General features: G+C 43.4%; 1 protein-coding gene across 2 annotated transcripts in view; it reads right to left on the bottom strand.

The window, feature by feature from the left end:
- Window positions 1-20,692, bottom strand: part of TRIM55 (tripartite motif containing 55) — a 41,672-nt gene that overhangs the window by 10,239 nt on the left and 10,741 nt on the right. The window contains exons 5-9 of one of the 2 annotated variants that reach the window (XM_032610148.1): window positions 10,102-10,335; window positions 9,729-9,751; window positions 9,501-9,625; window positions 8,048-8,259; window positions 6,401-6,688 (exon numbers count right to left, since the gene is read on the bottom strand). In XM_032610148.1, the coding sequence (XP_032466039.1) occupies window positions 6,401-6,688; window positions 8,048-8,259; window positions 9,501-9,625; window positions 9,729-9,751; window positions 10,102-10,335 (882 nt within the window). The remainder of the gene's footprint in view (window positions 1-6,400; window positions 6,689-8,047; window positions 8,260-9,500; window positions 9,626-9,728; window positions 9,752-10,101; window positions 10,336-20,692) is intronic. The other variant, XM_032610150.1, reaches the window with a different exon arrangement.

Below are 20,692 nucleotides of genomic sequence, written 5' to 3'. Positions count from 1 at the left end.
AGCATCAGGCACCGCAGCCATCGCGGCCCTTGCTATGCATGGCCCTGTGCGTGGCTGTGAAAGGAAGGGGAGACCGGTGTGTTGGATTTAGGCCGTGAGGTCTTCCGTGGCCAGCCGTTTGGAACGTCTTAAGGATTGTCAGCATCTTCCTCCTCCAGGCTCTCCCCATCGGCCCTCTAACTTTTCTACCCAACCTTAAAAAACAGTATTGATCTATGAGAGCGAGGACCTCTCTGTATCCATTCAAGCAGGCAGACACAAAAAGAGTTTTTTTTTTTTTTTAACACTTATCTTGGGATAAATTCTTCAAGAAAATATAACAATGCTAATACAGGCACCTAAACAGAGTTTCAAAATACATGAGGCAAAGCTGATAGAACTGCAAGGATAAATGGGCAAATCCACAATGAAAGTCACAGATCTCAAAATTCCCCTCTCAGCAATCGATCAAAGAAGTAAGCAGGGAATCGGTGAGGATAGAGTGGAGCTGAACCACACTCTCCGACCCTGTGGACATTTATAGAACGCTCCAGCCAACAACAACAGAAAATACAAGGTTTTCAACTTCACCAAGTTAGCTCATACTTGGGGCCATACAACAGATCTTAATACATTTGAAAGGATTGAAATCATATAACAAATATTCTCTCTCCACAATGGAATCCAACCAGAAATCAAACGGAAAGCAACCTGGAACGTCTCCATACAATGAAATACTGCTCAGGAATAAGAAGAAATGAGCCACTGATACATGCAACCGCACGGGTGACTCAAGAGCGTTATGCAGAGTGAAAAACGCCCGTCACAGGAGTCTACGTATTGGATGTTTCACTTATACAGTCTCCTAGAACTGGCAAAACTATAATGACAAGCAAAACAGCAGTTGGGATGCAGGAAGGAGATCAACCGCAAAGGCACGTGAGAGAACTTCTTGGAGTGACAGAAATACTCTACAGCTTTACTGTGATAGTGGCTACACGATGCTACGTACTTGTCAAAACTTATTGACCCGTACACTTAGAATAGGTACATTTAAAAATTCACATCATCTGTCAGCTCTTCATTCACCTACTATTCCGTGACTACCTTTACTGTGTACATTCTAAGTCTTTGCTCTACTGGGCAATGAGGCCTAAGTACCTTTAGGTGGACTTAGACATGGACTTTGTGGAGTTTATGGCATCTCAAGGGGTAATCACGGCTGTGTAAACATTCAGCTAAATGGGTGCCTAGGAGGAGATTTGGAAACAGTTTGGGAATTAGGGATTTATGTAAGAGCTTCAAGGCAAGAAATACATTTTGAGAAATGCAATGGGCTATCTATTTCACTGAAAATCTATTATTATTATTGTCGCCCAGAATGATTTGTGTCAGGCCTAAGTCCATAACCCTCCCAGTGAAAACATCCTGAAACAATTTATAAAATTCTTAGTACTAGATTTTTCACTCTCTAATGTTGTGTAAATAGATGAATCCTTTCATCAAGTAGTTGCTTCCTTTTCCTCATGAGAAAACTAAGGCTCAAAGAAATTAAATGTCCAGAGTCAGATGCAGAAGGAACAGGACAGGAACCTAAGTCCTGTCTCTTGATTTCATTGATCTTTCCTGAGCCCCAAGCCTTAGCGGAGTTTCTATCCAACTTGTTTGTCTATTTTCAGACTTGAAGAATGGAATGTGGAAGGTGGATATTCTATCCTTGCAACTACAAATAGCTACGATATGGTGAAGGCTTTTAGGGTCTCTGACAACTACAGCTTCATGCTCTGGTGAACTAGATAAGCTGTGGTTCTTTACAGAGGTAGACGTGGCAGAGATTTTATTGTCAACAACCCCATCTCCAAAGCAACTGGCTTTCTGCAGGGGTGTGTGTGTGTGTGTGTGTGTGTGTGTGTGTGTGTGTGTGTGTGTGTGTGGTGGAAGTGGGGCTGGGGTCCTCCGACCTTGAGGCAGCTGCCATGGTCCAGAGCAAATGTCAGCCAGAGCAGCTGCCAAGTTAATCTACCAAATAGGGAGACATTTCTCTGGAAATCCCTGTTCCCTGTACAGCTCTCATCAAATGGTTTGAATAAATTCTTCCAACCAAAGCCACTAAGCCTCACTGGGAAGGGAGGAAGGGCAACACAGAGGGGCTTTCAATTGTTGCTGCTCCCACTTCTGGAAAAATCTAATGGCCACACATATGCCCAATAAAATGCCCAGTTATCCGTGAGGGTGGGCGTGGTCCCTGTGTTAACACTTGGGTGTGATTTGCATGTAAGTGGGTAGGAAGAGAAGGGCTGCAGAGGAAGCAGGTTGGACAAGGAAATCACCCAGGAGATGGGGCTCACAGAGACTGCTTTCCAAGGGCAGCCGGCCTCATCACAGTGTACTTCCCATCTTATTATTGCCCTGTCTTCTGAGGTTGACTAGGGCGTGGTGCAATTTTTTAAAAAATAAAATTTTAAATTAACACATGAAGTAGATCAAATGCTATTTCCTCCAAACTCTCTTTGCATTGACGGAGCATACAGCAGCCCTGGTCTAGAAGGGTGGGAACTTAGGGCCATTTTGCAGCTAAAGACCAGTTCATGGGATTTCCCTGGTGGTCCAGTGGTTAAGACTCCACACTTCCACTGCAGGGGGCATGGGTTCGATTCCTAGTCTCCTGACCGGGGGAACTAAGATCTCACACGCCTTGCAGTGCGGCCAAAAAAAACCCAACAACCAAAAACAATTCATCTATATGGGCTTTGCACAGTGTGATATAGGGCTGAATCCAAACCTTGTTGAGAAATTAGTTTTCCTTTGAGAATGAAGGTGGGGAAGGCAACATGTACCTCTTATCAAACAAAAAGCAGAATCCCGGTTCACCACCGGTGCAGAGTCAACGTCTGTTTTTTTGCCATGGCCAATTTCTGACACATAATCTGCCTACGTAATTAGGTGAAGAGAGAAGGTATGTGATAAAGTAGAGTTAACACAGCATCAGAAATCACAGGCAGCAAAAGCAAGGGCAGGCTGTGCGAATGGCCATGAGGAAAGCACCTGGAAACATTTGCCTTCTTAAAAGGTGTGCAGTTCCACTGATGGGGCTGAAGTGAGTTTACAGATCCGCCAGATCCTTAGATGCTTCTGAAATTCTAAGGCAACCTCGTTTCCTGACAGGGGACCATATGGTTAAGAGAGGTAAGGCTACCAGTGAATCAAGAACTTTTGTGTCACATCCTAAATGTTCAGAGAAAGACTAATGATGAAGTGTGAAGTTCTAACAAGCTAACACTGCATTGGACAAATATTAATCTAGTGAGCTGGGTTCTGAGGTAGTGAAGGTGAATCAAACCTGCGAAACCTTCACAGAGGTGGGGAATTTGATCTCTGTCCATCTGTCCATACCCTCTTTCGGGCAGGGATCAAAGAGTGGTCCTGCAGCATGAATAGGTTCCCTTCGCTACGTGAAAGGCCCTTCCTCAAACACCAGGAATGACACAAGCAAGGTTCTTTGAAATAAGAAGGTCAGTTCACCCTATCCACCCCGCCCCACCTGCCTCAGCCTCATGACAGGCATGTGAATGACACAGCATCCATGACATGGGCTCAGTGGATGGCAGACAAGAAGCATGACTGTCCCCCTGCAGCCTCAGAGAAGCATTACACAGATATATGGCGACAAAGCCCCAAACCTGAATTCTCAGAATGTAAACTGAACTCTTCAGACAATTATTCAGATCCAGTTGTTTAGGATATTCCAATTATGCATGGAGTTTTCTCTCTCCCCATTTGCCCTACTGAGTCCATAGCCAATACTTCCTCCCCTGCTTTTCACCACAAATAATGACAGGAGGAGGAGTTATGCACCTGAGCGGACGATAAGGACACTCAGAACATTCTAGGGTACACAGGTTTCTGGCTCACTATTAGACACTGGGGCGGGTCCTACTCACACACAGTTATAGACATGACAAGGACCCATGGAGAGCCTACTGCCATTGCTGAGCAGACAGCTAATGAGGCAGAAAGGAGCTATGATTGGAGCTTCCAGAGGAGTCAATGTCAACCAGGGAAAAGTCAGCAAGCCAGAAATAGCTGAGTCCTTTCAGCACTAGTCACCCTGAATCACTTCTGAGCTACAGGCACAGGGAGCTGGGTCTCGGGTCCAGCAAGGTCATTTACTCAAAAGCACGTGGGGTTTGAATCTTTAAATACGATTCATTAAAGCTGATAATTTTCAAAGGCTGCGAAAGGAGAAAGATGTCAGTCCCTAAGCAAACCTTCTAACAGTAAAATAAAGAAAAGGCGTGACCATGAGAACGTGTATCAAAAATAATGTGCTGTTTGCTGGCTTTATGACTCTTCTTTGGTTCTGATTCTTTACGGCCAGTAGATGAACATTGGCCTCTGGCTCCTTATGCACCCAGATCTCACCTGGCTGAAATGTCCCTGATGTTGCTGTCCCCGTGGCACCCTTCTCTCAGGGCTCCCCTCTCCCAGAAGAGACACTGTAGAGTCTGAGGGTTCAGAAAGAACTAGAAGTCACCTGGCCCACCTGCCCATCAATGCAGTTACCTGGCCACCTCCTGGGCACCTCTCTGGTGAGGCAGATGAAATGCTGCTACATAATCGATGGAAACCCTGCGTATTCCTGAATCAGGCCTTTGCTGGTCCTCGATCTACTTGGAGAGCAGTGAGTCCTCACAGCATTACGGACGTCTTTTGAAACTGGCCTCCCCTAATGGCTATTCTGGAGGGTCCACTCCCACTGGATTACTGAATAATTGCCCACGGAGTCTCTGTTCTGAGTCAGGATCCCCCTCCATGCAGGATTAGATGACGGAGTGATTCTCCTCAGGGAGGTGCCTCAGGGCCACGAGTACTGTCTAAGAACTTGGTTCTTTTTAGGTGGCTGAGCCTCAGAGTTGGGGAGAAATCCATCCCTGGGCCTATGGAAGAGGAACATGTATGGAAGAGCTACACGAGATGTTAGTCAAGGGAAAAGAAAATATTTCCTACCCATTAAAGTAAAAATCAAGCACTGAATCTGACGCCAGATGTAGTGAAGTACAAGAAAAGCCAAAAGTGCTAGGCAGATTGCTAACTCCTGCGAGAGAACAAGAAGAAAACTTCACTGATATTATCACAAATAATATTTTTCAACATCATTTAGATCGATTTTCCATTTTCGTTTGGGGCGTTCTCCTATTTCGGGTTATTATCGTATTACTGTTTTCAGAAAACAGCTCCTCCTGACTCAACTTCCACTGAATATGTAAGGAATCCCATAAACTTTCTAGAAATAAAGTTCCCATCAATTTTCTAGAAAACTTTCCACTCCATTTTTTTAAACCTAAAAACAACCACAAAAGGTTTCCTTACAACAAACACTTAGTTTTGTCATTTTTCATCTGTGAAAATAAATACATGGCGCAAAAGCATGTTCATCTGTGAATTTTCCAAAAATCATTTCCATTTATTACCTCATGGAAATCGAGGTTCACTTGAGCAGATAGTCAAGAGACTAATTTTATGATTTCTGAAAAAAATGCTATTTGTTGTTCATAATCACCTGATGACCCAGGAGCACAGAACTCGAGCAAATTTCTCTGCCAGCCCCGTGTCTGGGCAACACTCACATGCACACATCATGTAAGAATACTCATGGGTATGGAGTGACCATGAACATTCTTCCATGTGAAGAAACTGCAAGATTTCTTCTATGGAATCTTGGAGCCATGCAAACATCTAACCCAGCATTAGGGAGAAGACGTGGACTTCAAACTTGCATTATAAAAAGAAAAAAAGAGGTATTTAATGACCCTTTAAAAAATTCCAAAGGAAGAAAACCTGTGCTTTTCTGCTCCCAGGAGCACATGCTTAGGAAGCCCCAGTTTAATTAAGCCAAGACTAACTTTGCCCAGCTGTCACTGGCACACTCCCAGAACCCATGAATCAGGTTATTTTGTCCAGAGTGGACACAGAACTCAATTGAAACGTGTTCCTTGGGGGTTGTTGGGAACGACACAAAAGCAGGTGATTAGTCTTTAGAAGCTCAAGGAGGATGCAGAAAAGGCCGAGCAAGGTCAAGTGGCCTTTGCAGAGGGGAGCTAGGCACACCAGCCAGTCACTGCAGACAGAGCAGCTTTCACCTGCAGGCCTAAGGGCCGGGCTCGCTTGCATCCCTCCCCTGGGAAGCCAGGTGTGAGGTCGCCACGCATGAGCAGAGTGAAGTCAAATTTGTGTTTCTTGTGTTTCATGTAAGGCTTAGAGAAACAAGCCAACACGGGGGGGATGAGTTGTTTCTGTTTTCCCCAAGGCCCTGGGTTCTCTCTGCCCCTTTGGAAGCCCTTCCTTCTTGCTGTCATCCCGGCTGGACCCCGGGCGGCACGGGGGGGTGGTAGCATTCAGACACCAGAGCATCGACACTAACCTGAGAAGTAGCCGCAGGTGAGCTAGTTTCCTTACCACTCACTGCCGCCCTCTCACTGGCTGCGGCTTCTGCCCCTTCTGCCTTCTGCACATTCGGGTCCTCAGAACCTGAAGGCCCTACGTGCCCCAGACCTTCGCTCCCTGGGGTGGAAGGGGGGTTTGTGGTGGTTTTCCGCGTTTGGCCTTTATACCAACTAGGGTAAAACAAGGGATCCGCAGTGTCCGTTGCTGCAGGGACTGGAGTTTCAGACTCTGTGGTCTGCTGAGAGCCAGTGGGTACAACCTCCCCCTTCATAGGACAGATACATTCAAAAGTAAAAAAAAAAAAAAAAAAAGAAGAAGAAGAAGAAAAAAAAAAAAGGCAGTTGATTTTAGTTCCCTTGCGGTTTGAAAACTGATAGGTCTCTGCGCAGTGCCCTATCTAGTGCAGGTTTCAGCTCACCCCACCCTCCGCAAGCACTAAAGGCAAGAATGCAGCTAGCGGCCCTCTGTCTCGGCATCTGCACGTGCCCCCTCTTCTTTTCTGTGCTTGTCTTTCAGTATAGATGGTGGCCTGGGCAGGCAGAGAGCAGAAGCCTAAAACAAAGGTTGCTGATAGAATATCAGATATGGGAGAAAGGGCAAATTCTTGACAGGCATTCATTTAATTTTATGTTATATGTGGGCCCCCAAAACCTCTTTTCTAAAACCAAAAATTGATCAAACCCAACTCTCATTTAGTTACCATGCCACTTTCGATTTCAGTGCAATTGGTATACCCAGAATTTCAAGATTCTAGGAGCTATAAATAGTATTTTAGCCCAGTTTCCTATGGAGACAGAGAGCATAGGATATAATTCCATCTCTGATTTCCCTCTCTGAGGTTTTGTTGCTATAGATAATTCCGATCCACTTTGAAACCAGGACTTGTTTTTCTTTTTAATGCATCTTCATTGTCTACAAACTCAACAGGTTGGGATCTGTCTGCTAAAGGTGTCATGCAGTCAGTACAGAGGCTTGAACACCAAACAGTGACATCTTAGAAACATAACGTCAGTCAATCAAGTACAGTATCTGGGATGAGCTAATTTCCTAAGAAATTTTTAAAAACAATTCTGTCAACACATAATCTCATCAAATGACAGATACACAGAAAACTAAGCTTCATCTATTTGCTCATGGAACAAAAGCTATGGCTCTGTTTCAGGGTAAGCAACAGGGACATAAACTAGTACGAGTTCTCTGTTTAGTTCCTTTATTACCTACAGAAAATTCAAAGTTCCAAAAGTATAACCATTTTTATTTCTCAACCCATATCCTACATCTGTACTCAGTCCTCATGAGATCAGCTCTCTGTGAACTACCATGTTACACACACACACACACACACACACACACACACACACACACAATTTCCAAAGAGTGCCTCAGATTTGAGGGTGTCATTGGTGAGAAAATCATGTGAAACTAAGTCTTGCCAACCAGTTCTAACCACAGAGAACCTGCCGAATCACCTAGAGGACTTTCTCCCTGGCACTGCGACTGCCCTGAAATCTTTTGTCTTCCACATACTAGTGTCTGGCATAGAGTTTCCTTTCCTTGAGGCAGAATAAATTGTTCAGCAAGGAAGCACGCATGCGTGGCCTGTAAGGAGCTCAGGAACGGTTACCTGTGTCACCGGAGCATCCGCAGCGGGTGGCAGGGCTGGGGGAGGCTCTGGGGCAGCCTGGAGCTCTGAGGTGGGCGGACGGGACTCCAGACCTTTCTCTGGCGTTTCATCTCCTCCTGATGACTCTGTTCGAACATCTTCCGCCTCTTCCACTTCTACTACCTCTTCTCCCTCTCCCTCCCCTTCTTCTCCTCCTTCTTCATCTTCATCTTCTGCTAAGGCAATGCATTTTCGTATCGTTATGATTTTACCAGCGCGGCCACGAAAAACACTACTGGCCACTATTTATAGCTCAGGTTAAGGTCAGGGCTGGGGAAATCCTGTCCATCAGACACTTAACTGTAGCCCGAGTACGCCACGGGTGGGGGCGGGGGCTCGCGCTTCTAATTAAATGTGGACAAAAGTGAGAAAGGTTCCAATCATCACCATCCTCCTTGTTCCCCTCGCCAGTACAGAGCCCTGTCCTCACCACCGTGCACCATCCACCTGACCCCCGGAGGCTGTCCTCATTTTTATCATGCTCTGTCACATTCGCAAGCTCCCGGAGGGCTGGGACCACCGTCACTCATTTATCTCTGTCAAATTAAATGGAAACACGACTCTCTTCCCTATGTCAGAAAACACCGGCCCTGTTTAATTTATCACATTCTTTGTTCAGTGAATGCTGACTTTTGCCACAGTTAACGCCACGACTCTTTTCTTAACCCACTGATCTTAGTATTTCCTCAGGCGATATTAATGAGAGACGATATTAAGGATATTTTTTAAAAGATTCATCCCGAAGATTTGCTTCTGAAGTTCTATCTGTGGGCACTGATACAAGTTTATGGCATTATAGTGGTCGAGCCAAGGAATCTCATCATCTAAATGGGCTCCTCTTTTCAACTCTTTCATCAGGATCAATTTCCAAGCGTGGCATTTCTAGGCCAAGTGATAGGGATGTGTTTAGAACTCATTGAGTGCATCTGATCACATAGCCTCAGTTTTACTTCCAGGTGTGACTTACGCTATGACCCATTGCTTTTCTTGCCCTCTAGGGTTTAACTGAAAGTGCCACAATGTCTAATCCAAGTGTCTACTATGTTTTATTTATATCTCATCCTTAACCTTGCACCTGATGACACTTCACATTATTATCATTATGGCTCGCACCTTGTGTAGGGTTGAAGTTGAGATATTACCATCACCATCGATGATTAAATATTTGACAACCCAGAGTTAAATACCTAATACCAGAATTATAATAAGCACTGTGATATGCAAAGCTAAATAAACACCGTCAACAAACTATATGATCCTGTCATGAAATTGAGCTTCACGTTGGATTATGATCCTCGTAAAGTTGTCGACATCCATTGAGGAGATGATCCTGATCCCCCTTTCCCCCCACTGAACCCATCTGACGCTTTCACACACCTGCAATTTTGGCCAAATGGTCACAAGAATAACAAACCTCTGTAAAAATCAATTCCGCGTATTACTTTTTCTTCTCTACTGAGGTTGACTGCAAAGTGGTTCAAGTTCTCATAACCATGTTCTATTTTCTCCATCTGAAATGCCTTCGATGCTTCAGAAATTCTGCAACAAAGACAAGTTGCCACTTTCTGTCACTGTGTAAAGTTTGATAGCCTTGGGTAAAAATGAAAAGTATACTTTTTTTCATGAAATGAAAACTACTTACTTTTGTAACAGGGTTTTGGCATTCTGTGGAAGCAAACGAAAGACAAGCCTACTTAAATTCATTTCATCAAAGACGGTGTTGAGATTTAATTCTTTCCTTTGCTGACTCTGAACGTCTCATAGCTTAGTTTCTAAGTGCTGTAAAGAACTGCTGTTTTATACCAGAACCCTTTCATATTTAAGCAATGCCATGGTCCTTTAAATATATGCTTATGAAATAGTTTAAACAGATGGAGATATAAGCACATATATTTTGGTTGAGAAGATAGATCAAAATGAGATGTACAGAAAATAACGAAAATGTGATGACAGCTTTTCAGGATCATCTCCCCACCGTCTTGGTTTGTTTCCTCAGGGGCCAGAGGGGTACTTACCTGCAGAAACACTGCCATTTCCGGCTCATCCATGAACTGTATTCCTGACTCAACCAACTTTGACACGTTCTCCAAATGGTCAGAATACTTTTTGATGAGAGCACGGACATGTTCCAGCTTCTCCTCTTGGGTTCGGGTGATGACTTGGGTCATTTCGTTCTTCCTCTCCTCCAAGATGCCATACAGGTAATCAAACTTCTCACAAAGTTCCTGTTTCTGTTTTCTGCAGCATTCCTGTTAGTTGGGTTAGCTAATGTTAGAAAGTGTTCAAAAGAGTGTCTATCTGGAGAAATCACCTGGACATTTAGGGAGAAAAGAAAATTTACTTACGTAGGATATTTTTTTCTTTTCCCTTAGCCTGTCCCTTAGGTATACATACCCACTGTGTTGTTGATGTGTTGAAAATCCCATTTTTATCATATTTGATACTTAGACCATCCCAAATCAATCAAATTGGCTAAATAGATGGATGATTTTTTGTTTTTTGGGCCGCATCACATGGTTTGTGGGATCTTAGTTCCCCGACCAGGGATTGAACCCAGGCCACGGCAGTGAAAGCGCCGAGTCCTAACCACTGAACCACCAGGGAATTCCCTGGATGATTTTTCAGTCTTCTGTTCTTTATAAGTGGAGAATTTCACAGAAATTAGGACAGATTTGGTTTTAAATTATTTTATATCTTCTTTGGAATGAGTATATTTGTGTATTTGGAAAAAACCATGGTACTTCCTGATTAGTACCCTTCAGACTCTCTCTGCTCCATCTACATTGCTATTGTCCTAGTTTCAGTCCTGGAGCTGAAGGATGTAGATTCTGGAGCTTCCCAATGGCCTCTGTATCTGGGGTTCCCTCCTTCCAGTCAGCTCACACACTGGAGCCAAACTCGTTTCCCTGGCGTACAGCGCTTCTTCTTTACTGTGACTCCCCACTGCTCAAAGAATAACGTTTGACCTCATAACAAGCTTTCAAGCCTGTCCATGACCTGTTTCCACCTCTCCTTCATAATACTCTACTATCCTCCATCACATATCCTGTGTCCAGCGAAAAATGAACCCCTCGCTTTCTTTGCTCGTGCTATCCCCTCTGTTTAGAATGTTTTCCTCCAATTCACAGTTGCAAACTCTAAGCAATCTTAAAAGGCACTGTTGGCATACCGCTTCTTCCATAAAGAATCTTTATGACTGAACGTCATCTTTGAATCCTCTGAAATCCTATAATGGTTACTATGTATGGCATATACCTGTAGCCACCAGGTCCTCTATGTATCCAGTACTGTCCAAGAGAGGGAAATACTGGATCTAGTCTCTGATTCCTAGAGAGAAGGTTTGCATATGAGGTCAGGCTCGTGCACTTGCATTGTGTGGCTGAAGCATCTCCCATTCCATCCAGCTCCCTTTACTCTGAATCCATGTGTAAGCCCTAATTAACTTTCCAGTTGGCCTTGTCATTGGCCTTTTGGTTTTCCAAGTTCCAGTAAGCTTGGGGGGTGTGTGTGTGTGTAGGCCAATATCCTTGGACCCGACCATCTCTGGGTCCAAGACCTTTACAACTTAGAGCAGGTTTTGAGCCATGATGATCCAACCTAGGTCTCCTGCCTGGTAGGGGCTTCTTGTGAATCCGGCCATTTATCTCTGACATCTCCAACCTTTTTGTTTGTTTTTTGTGGTACACGGGCCTCTCAATTCTGTGGCCTCTCCCCTTGCGGAGCACAGGCTCCGGACGCACAGGCTCAGCAGCCATGGCTCATGGGCCCAGCCGCTCTGCGGCATGCGGGATCTTCCCGGACCAGGGCATGAACCCATGTCCCCGGCATTGGCAGGCGGACTCTCGACCACTGCGCCACCAGGGAAGCCCTGACGTCTCTGACCTTTGTATGACCCTTATTACATGTTTTTTCATTTTAGTAAACATTGCTCTCTTTGATGTCATGTGTTGCTTTCTTCCTTTCTTAAATATCTAAACTATGGTCTCCTTGAGGATAGAATCTGGGTCTGCCTAGGACACATACCACTTTGGATAGTAGATGCTCAGTAAATCTCCATTGAATAGATTTTTTTAAATGATGTTTTATCTTCCCACAATTTATCTACTATCCTCAGAGTAAGCAGGGGAGGATGACCCAAACCAAACTGTTGATTATGAAGATACTCCTCAAATGTGCAAGAAATACATCCCTCACCCTATTGGCTCCTTTGGACGCAGTCAATTCTCATCACAGTTTCCAACCAATTATAATTATAAGGCACAAAGGAGAGCCAATGGTTCAAATTATTTTATTAGTGAATAATAGCTATTGCTGTCATCCCCCCATCCATTCATTCATTTAACAAACAGTTCTTAAGTGGGACATTTGTGTCAACCACTATCCAGGGCTCTGGTGATCCAACAATGAATTAAACATAGTTCTTGTTCTCAAGGAGCTCACAGTTTACTTAATGGGAAAGACTATGGGCCAGTAGTAATAGTAATACGACCTAGCAGCCTGAAAAATCAAACTATGTTAGAGATTCATACCAGGTTTTATAGAAGCATAGAGGTGGGGCCTTAATCAACCCTCTGTGTGGGCGGGGACCATTTGAGGGGAGCAGGGAGGGGTTGCCTCAGAAAACACTTCTTAGAGGAAGTGGTGCCCGAGTTTGGCCGTAAAGGATGAGTAAGAGCAGAGGAAGTACAGGGAGAGGATGAAAATGCTTGCGGTCCCGGCAGTTGTCAAAGTAATAGGACAAGGGCCCACGCAGAATGTCCAGACATGGAAATTGCTGGACTTGCCAAATTTCCATCCATTTTTTAGCCATTTAGCTTGAGATTTGGACCATTATGAGGCCTAGGAACTGTAGCCTGTTAGTATCTTCCCAATCAAAATTTCTTCCATTGTAGTACTTACTGTTCTAAGCTTACAGGCAACCATGTGCCCACTGCATTTCTCAAATATGCCTTTGATGTCCAGAAGCTCTGCTGTTTTCGGTGATCATACATTGGTTTCTAGCTTATTTTTCTAAAACAAATTGTGCACTTGAAACATTTATAATGAATACTATATTAAGATGTATTATTGGTAGAATATCTTTGTTTCATAAAAGTTTTCTTCTATATGATTTAATATGTGTGAACATTCAAGCCTGTGAAAGCCAATGATTTGCAGTGAGAGCAATGTGAAGTCAAGCGTCACAGCTAGTGTATTCTGTTAAGTCAAATAAAAATTAGATCACTTATTTCAGCCATCTAAAATTTACTTAGTGGTTTAAACAGGAAAACTACTTTATTCTTATATTATTTTGAATTCCAAGTATTATTTTATTTCTACTCTGCTTTTTTAATGATTTGTACTATATTGAACTTTAATAAAATTACTGTCATTTTAATAGCAAATGTCATTTGCTTATACTTTACAGTGTAGGAAATACTACCCCATGCATAGTATATGCTTAATTATTATTACATGACTACATAGTGTGTAAAGCACTTATAATATTACCTGGCACATAGTAGGCACTATGTCAGTGTTTGTTAAATTTAGATTCAATTTTCCTTAATTTGAGCCATTCAACTGTAGAATTTTCAAGCTGCACGGACTACCAGAAGCAACCTGCTCCAAACTAACCATTTCACCTATGTGGAGACTGAAACTCGGCAGAGTTAAGTCACTTTCTCAAGCCATTTACTGTTAGTGCCTGGTATAGAGCCAAGGTCTCTGAACTCCTGGGTCCTTGCCACTCCCACCACACAGTTGTGATATACTTTAAAGTAACTTGGAAAAAAAAATGTGTGACCTGCTTATGTACTGAATATATACCTTTTAACAAATCTGCCATGCCGAAAGTAGGCTTTTAAAGGCAAGAATCCTCAAATTGTTTCAGAAATATATTCATTATAATTCTTTCAACAAAATTCACTAAGTGCTTACTATGTATCAGGCATTATAAGATCTAAAAGCTGGCCATACTTTCCCAGTGTTCAGGGGGATGGTAGAAAAATTATCGTATTTTCTAATTTCTAACAGAAAAAACACTCCTGTTTTTTCTCTTGCTGAACTTGCCTTTAATATAATTCTATGCAAAATATGTAAGAGTTGGACAACTCTGTTTCTAAAAGAGGAAAAATGCATGCTCCTTTTCTGGAATTATGAAATTGGTACTTTGGTACTTACAAACTTTTAGAAATTCACTTAAGATGTTCAGGTTACCCTAATGTCAGATTAGAATGAAAAAACAGAAATACTCCATGAAATTGAAATTCTTCTATTTTTCACGCATACTCTTTGAGGTAGAAGCAATACACGAGATACTAACGTGGTCACCCTTCAATCTTTCTAGGCTAGGAGACCTTCAAAAGTGCAGTGAAAGTCAGTGAATTTCAAACAGCTCAGTTTATCAACTTGTCCTCCGAGGTAATTAGGGAACAGGTGTATATGCTCTAAGAAAAAAACAAAAACAAAAAACCACACTCTCAGAGGCCAACTTGCTACTGACAGTGATTGATTACTCTGATATCAGTACCTACTGTGCCTTTGTAAGTGTGGACCTGAAATGCTTTTAACAGAGTCTTTCTAGCAACATAAAAATGGAATGGAAAAAACGTGGACCTCTGCATCATCAAAACCTCTTCAGAGGGTACACTTTAAAGGACGATTGTTGCCTGCAAAAGCATGATAGCAACCATGTTTATCTCTTCTGCACAAAAACTTCTTCACCTCAAAGATTTCTCCTTGCTTTTATCATGCCTTTCATTTACTTGAGTAAAAAGGCATGTATCTTTAAGCCCAGTTCCAGGCTGTGTACCTCCCCCCATTTCTCTGTATACTAATTGAATCAACATCTATACATTCTGAACTTTCAAGTTTATTTTTTCAAATATTGTCCATTTTATTCCTTTTGATGCCTGTAGTTCCTATGTCCCCTCTATGTGGGGTGTGGTGTTGGATGTGTGTGTGTGTGTGTGTGTGTGTGTGTGTATGCGCACACGTGTTTCTGCATGAGTGTGTTTAGCAATTGAAGTAACTTCCATCATAAATGCACTGGTGTTGGCCTCCAAGTGTACTGTGATACAGAGCCTCTGACTGCACCATGACCTTCCTCCTGGGGCTGCCAAGACAGTTATGTTTATACTGATTTATGTAGAAGAACAAATTAAACTTGTCTGTCATACTTTAATGGAAATAAAATCCATCCCATCTCTAGGGAGAACCCAGTATGGAGGCAATATACCAAAAAGGGGTGATTTTATAAAAGGAAGACTAGTTTGCCCACATTGAAATGGTAAAATGATGACAGGTAGAATATTAGTTTCTAACCAATGCCATAATATCTGGATGAAAAGGAAAACATTGAGTAGTCATTTGGTTGTTTCCTTAGAAGTGAGTAGATAACCTTCAACATTTATCTTAAAAACATTGTTTAGATGTTGCCTTTATAGAAATGTTAAAACTGACAGATTCTAATTTTTAGCCATCCTTATATTTTAGTGGCAATAAGAAAAAAGAAGATACATGACTACAAAGAGAAGTTTTCATGGAAAAAAAATCAGCGATAGATGATCATATACTAAAGAGTAGATAGCCTGCCAAGCAAAGCACCGTTATGCGGTTTTATCATTAGATTTTCCGTGGTTCACCCTTTCCCCAGGCACTTATTACTCTTTGAAAACAATCTTGTTTTTTGTTGTCTTATTGTCTATCTCCTCTACTGGAATAAAACCTTCTTAAGGGCAGGAACATTTTCTGTTTATCTCATCTTTATCTATTTCCCTGCATTACATGTGCAGAATATGGCATATTCTGCATATATGTTTGAACGATTGGATGAATGAATGATATATGAATTGTATTTAGGAATAGTCAGCCCTCACTCACAAGTTCCTACTTTGTTCTGTTCCCAAGACATAGGTGTTTAAGTGGATACTCCAAACCTCTTCTTCTTTCAACACGCAAAAGAAAACAGCAAAAGATAGCTAGGCAACTTCAGGGAAGACATTTAACTCAGGACAGTTTTTTTTTTTTAATGTGTACAAGAAGGGATGGGATTGGATGATTGCTAAGGTCCCTTCCCACTCTACAGTTTCAAGGCTCTACAACTTCAGGTAAATGTGGAGTTATTTGGAGCCTTTAGACTATAAAGTGCCTCTTTATATATGTGAAATGCCTTTTTCCACTCATGGCAAGTTTCAGAGTGGTCATCACAGCACTGAGATGTGAATTACACATCCTAGCCCAGCAATGCCAGTCCCAGGTTTGGAATGTGCCAAGGCCACCACAGGAAACCTAAGACAATTGTGACCACTGCTCTTACCATGTAAGGAGCGTAGCTCTGTGACCAAAATAGAGCTGAAGATAAGCTCTGAGTCCCATCACTTGTCAGTGAGCAACTGTGGCTCTACTCGGCCCATTCATATCTACACCACATTCCTCAACTTTTGAGACACCCTTGTTCAAAACAGCAGCTCTGGGTCTGGAAGGGCCCACTCAGCTTCATTTGACATAGGGTACTTCCAAATTCCCTTCATTAAACCAAACAGGGTTTCCTTCCCTTTCCCCTCAACACCCCTGTCCCCCCCAAAAAAAATCAGACAGTAGATTAATAATATTAAAGAAAGAACTATATTAAGGTAGGAAGATTCTCCTGAGGAAGCCTTCATTGGTAAAGCCCAATTCCAAATACGAGCCCATGACAGAAGCCCCATGAGCGCAGACTGGGATGAGAACCCAGGTCTCTGACAGGCTGCCCTAGAAAAGGGGCAGACAAATTAGAAAAATATCATCCCTCAAGGCACACAGACTGGAGTTCAGCCCCTCCCCCGTCCACTCAGTGTCTCTGTGCAGGGCTTAGTGGAAGAACTCCATTCAATGGCCATGGGTCTCAGGACTCCCAAACTTATGCTCTTTTCCACCATGTTGCATTACCACCCACTTCGTGTTAGAAGAATAATTCTGTTATAACTTATGGCATTTCAATTCTTATTCCTGGGTTTCTTGGTATTAGGGGTTCTCTGGACTAGTCCAGATCATTTAGAAGATCCTTGAGAAATCCCCTGAAGGCTGAGGGTCAGGTGAGCCTGCGCTGACTTGAGCCCCATGGTGCAGCGAAAGCGTGAGACCAGACCAAGGCAAGCTGAGCAGCTGTTTCATTCACTCCCGTCTGCTGTTGGATAATCAGCATGTTTCCTGGAAGGGGCTCAGCCTCCCTTTGTTGCCAGTATCTCGGGTTATCACAAAGCCTCAAAGAATAGAGCTAATATCTACTTCCATTCATTTTCGATCTTTCCCACTGCAGGGAGTTGCTTCACCCTGCCATCATAATTGACCAAGACCTTGAGGTCTTATTCCGACACCATTTAAAAGATGCTCCAGATGCTCCAGTGGTTCAAACAATTATCAGCATCATTAGATTAAGTGTACTCTTTCCAAGCTGAGAGTGACAGCAATACAAGGTGACACGTACGGAGCCCCCAGCATGTGCCTCTTAGTCATCACAGCAGCACTGTGAAGGTTTATTAACCCCCCTGTACCACTGAGGGAGTTGAGGGACGGGGAGAGGAAGTAACTTGACCAAGGTCATATCATTAAATGGCAGAGCCAAAATTCAAACTCTGAAATCTGTTTTTTAAGCATATGTCATAATTCTGGCATGCTTATTAGAACGATTCTTACTCTAGTCATACTTCATATTTGTAACTGCATGGACAATGTCTCAAAGCTGTTTGGTTAAAATCATTGATTTGGAAATATAATGGATTTGTTGTCATTGCAAAATCATTGGAGGATTTTATTAAAGGTGCCGTTTTTCAGATACTGGAAATGCTCAAGATCAAATAGTTATGATTCAGCTTGTAGCTGTTTCCCCTAGACGGACGTCCACGCAGAACAACATTATTTCTAGGCCGATCTGCCTCGGGACGGCTAGTGTGAGTAGCCTTCTCTCTTGGGTTTCCATTGACCTAGGATAAGCGCCGTTTGGAAAGACTACAAGAGGGAGGTTACGTTTTCTAGGGATGAGGAATGAAAGTCAAGCGCGTTTTTCTGGAAGCAGAGAGCTCCCGAGGCAGTGCAGTTCTCCACCCCCGACCAGCAGTCCCCCTACTCTGTCCCAACCCATCCCAGAACAGCTCCAGGCCTGGAGAGGCAAGTGTAGCTTTAGATCTTGCTGGGCTCGTCTAGAACAGCCCAGAAGGCCCTCCAACAACCTGCAATCACAAGCTCTGAGAACGTTTCAGGCTGAGCCACCTCGGTCAGGAGGGCTAAGAAGACTGCAGGTTCCTCCATCCCCCATCGGCCCACAGCAAAGAGGGAATGCCACTCCTCCCCAGCTCAGTTCAAATTCCCTTTTGTGACTGTGGTCCGTCTCAAGGCCACTCTCATCATCAATGCAAACTCACATCAACTGCACACATTGTGTTTAAAGGATTACAAGGAGTCCCCGGCGTGATTTATCCTAAGCGCAGCAGCTCTCCAGGGCTGATCCTGGGCCGGCTGCCTGCCCAGGCCAGCCCTGCAAGACATTACATGATTAGGGACAAAATTAGACATTTGCAAGGGCAGGTGTCAGGGCCCCGAGTGGGAGGCCATGTAATTAGGAAGGATAGTGCCCACCCCAGGGGCTGCTCCATTTCCTGTCCCTATGGAGCTCTTCACCAATCAGAAAAGAGAATTCTTCAAAAACAGCTCCCCACCCCCTGGCTGGGAGCCGCCGATGGCTTCTCAGAAAATGTTTCCAGGCAGGTGATGAGCAGAGCCACAAAGGGAAACAACCACCCCAGGCAGGACAGGAGACACAGGAGCTCTGTGACCCTGACCCCTGGTACAGAATTCACCTGCTTGGCAAGGTAGACCCCAGTGCGCTTCGCTGCCCTGCCCTGGTGCTTGGCCTGCTGATAGGACCCTGGCTCTGCGGGAGGCCACATAAGCGATTCCAGGTGCACGATGGGGCCATTTATAGCTGTGTCTCTGTCCTCAGGGCCTCTTCAAATGGAAGGTATTTGCATCAAGTAGGAATCATAAAATAAAATCAGAGACCTCTGGGGGGCTCTGAGCCAATCCCTATGTTTCCAGGTGAGCCACTTAAACTGATCTGAAAGAACTGTGCTTATCTGAGCCCTATTCATTCATGTATCCTTTCTTTTATTGGTTATTTAAAAAATCTCAGGCTTCCTTTAGAAAAATGTGAAATACAGGCATATATAAGGAAAGCCTTGAAAATCACCTGTCATCCCACTATTCCCTGCTCTTACACTTTTGGTTTCTGGCATGTTTTCCCCCTATGAGTACAGGCATTCTGTCCTGTTTATATACCACGTCTTCATCTTATTTCCTTAAGTTAAAATCCCAGGGGTGAATGAAATGGTAAAGGGGATGGACTCCTCCTGACAATTTGCTGACTCATCTTGAAGCCTCCTGGGGCAAAATTACACAGCTTCCTCTGGGGAACTGTGAAAATACTCCTAAAAGTGTGTACATTGGACCGATGTTTTTATCAGTAACAATAGGGGTTGTAATCCTGACCTTCACTCTCAGGAAGTTCTTTCTGATATCTACAGTTAATCCCTTCTGCGGGCTTAACTTCAAACCTGTTCCTTCTTGTCTTGTTCTCAATGAAAGAACAAACAGCTGCTTCCCACTGTGCCCCTGACAGGCCTCCAGGAAGAAAACCTGTTGTCAAGTCTCTCCTCGCCCTCTGTGTCCTCCTGTGCTGCCTAAGTGGAGCAGAGCCCTTTGCATTTGCTCGAGGCCCAGCGTGCCGCACAGGACTTTTGTCGTTTGTGTTCTCCAGCCTCAACGTCCCCGACAGAAAGCCTGTTCCCCTGACAGAGGACTCTGATGAAGGTGCGAGCAGAGACCAGCATAGAGATGACCTCACTTGTCCACAAGCAACACATGCCTATTTATACACTCGAGACTCAGTGTGGTACCACACTGAGTGCTGATTCATGGCCTAATGATTAAGTTGTATTTGGCCTTTACTGTGAATACGTAAAAAGAAAAAAAGTTTATATTGTCCACTTCAGAATCTCTTTGAGCTCTTCAAGAGAAAACTGTCCTTCTATAAATGGATTCCAGATCCATCATGAATCTTTTCAGGAATGTGAGTATGGGGAAGAGAGGAGACTGACTTTAATGATGTGTGAATCTAAAATGAGATGATTTCGGCCAACATCTTGAAGTCATCATCTAGGAACTGGCCTTTGGCTTTTGATAGAATTTGCCTTTCAAGCGATAGAATGGTAAGATTAGAGCATTTGTCAGGCACTCACCGTATGCCAGGCGCTAGGCTAAGCACTGTTTATGCTTACTTAACTCCTCACGGTTAACTCTATAAAACGGGTACTTTGCCCTGTTTTTCCAGGAGAAAACTGAAGGAATGACTGTACTTGTGAATGGATCTTAAAACATAACGTTTAGTTTAAAAAAAGTAAGAAGCAGAATGAGAAGAACAACAAAATACCGTTTATAAAATTAAAAGACATGCATATAAAACAACACACATTTTGTAGGAATACAGGTAAATGGAACATTAAACATGTTAGAGTAGTTATTTACAGAGAAAAGGAGTGGGCATAAATAGATAACAAGAGGGGCCGTGTCCACAGCAATGAAGACAACATG

The sequence above is a fragment of the Phocoena sinus genome, chromosome 17 (genome assembly GCF_008692025.1).
Source record: "Phocoena sinus isolate mPhoSin1 chromosome 17, mPhoSin1.pri, whole genome shotgun sequence".
NCBI lineage: Eukaryota > Metazoa > Chordata > Mammalia > Artiodactyla > Phocoenidae > Phocoena > Phocoena sinus.
The sequence above is the reverse complement of the archived record's forward strand: the minus strand, read 5'-3'. Positions and strand labels throughout refer to the sequence as shown.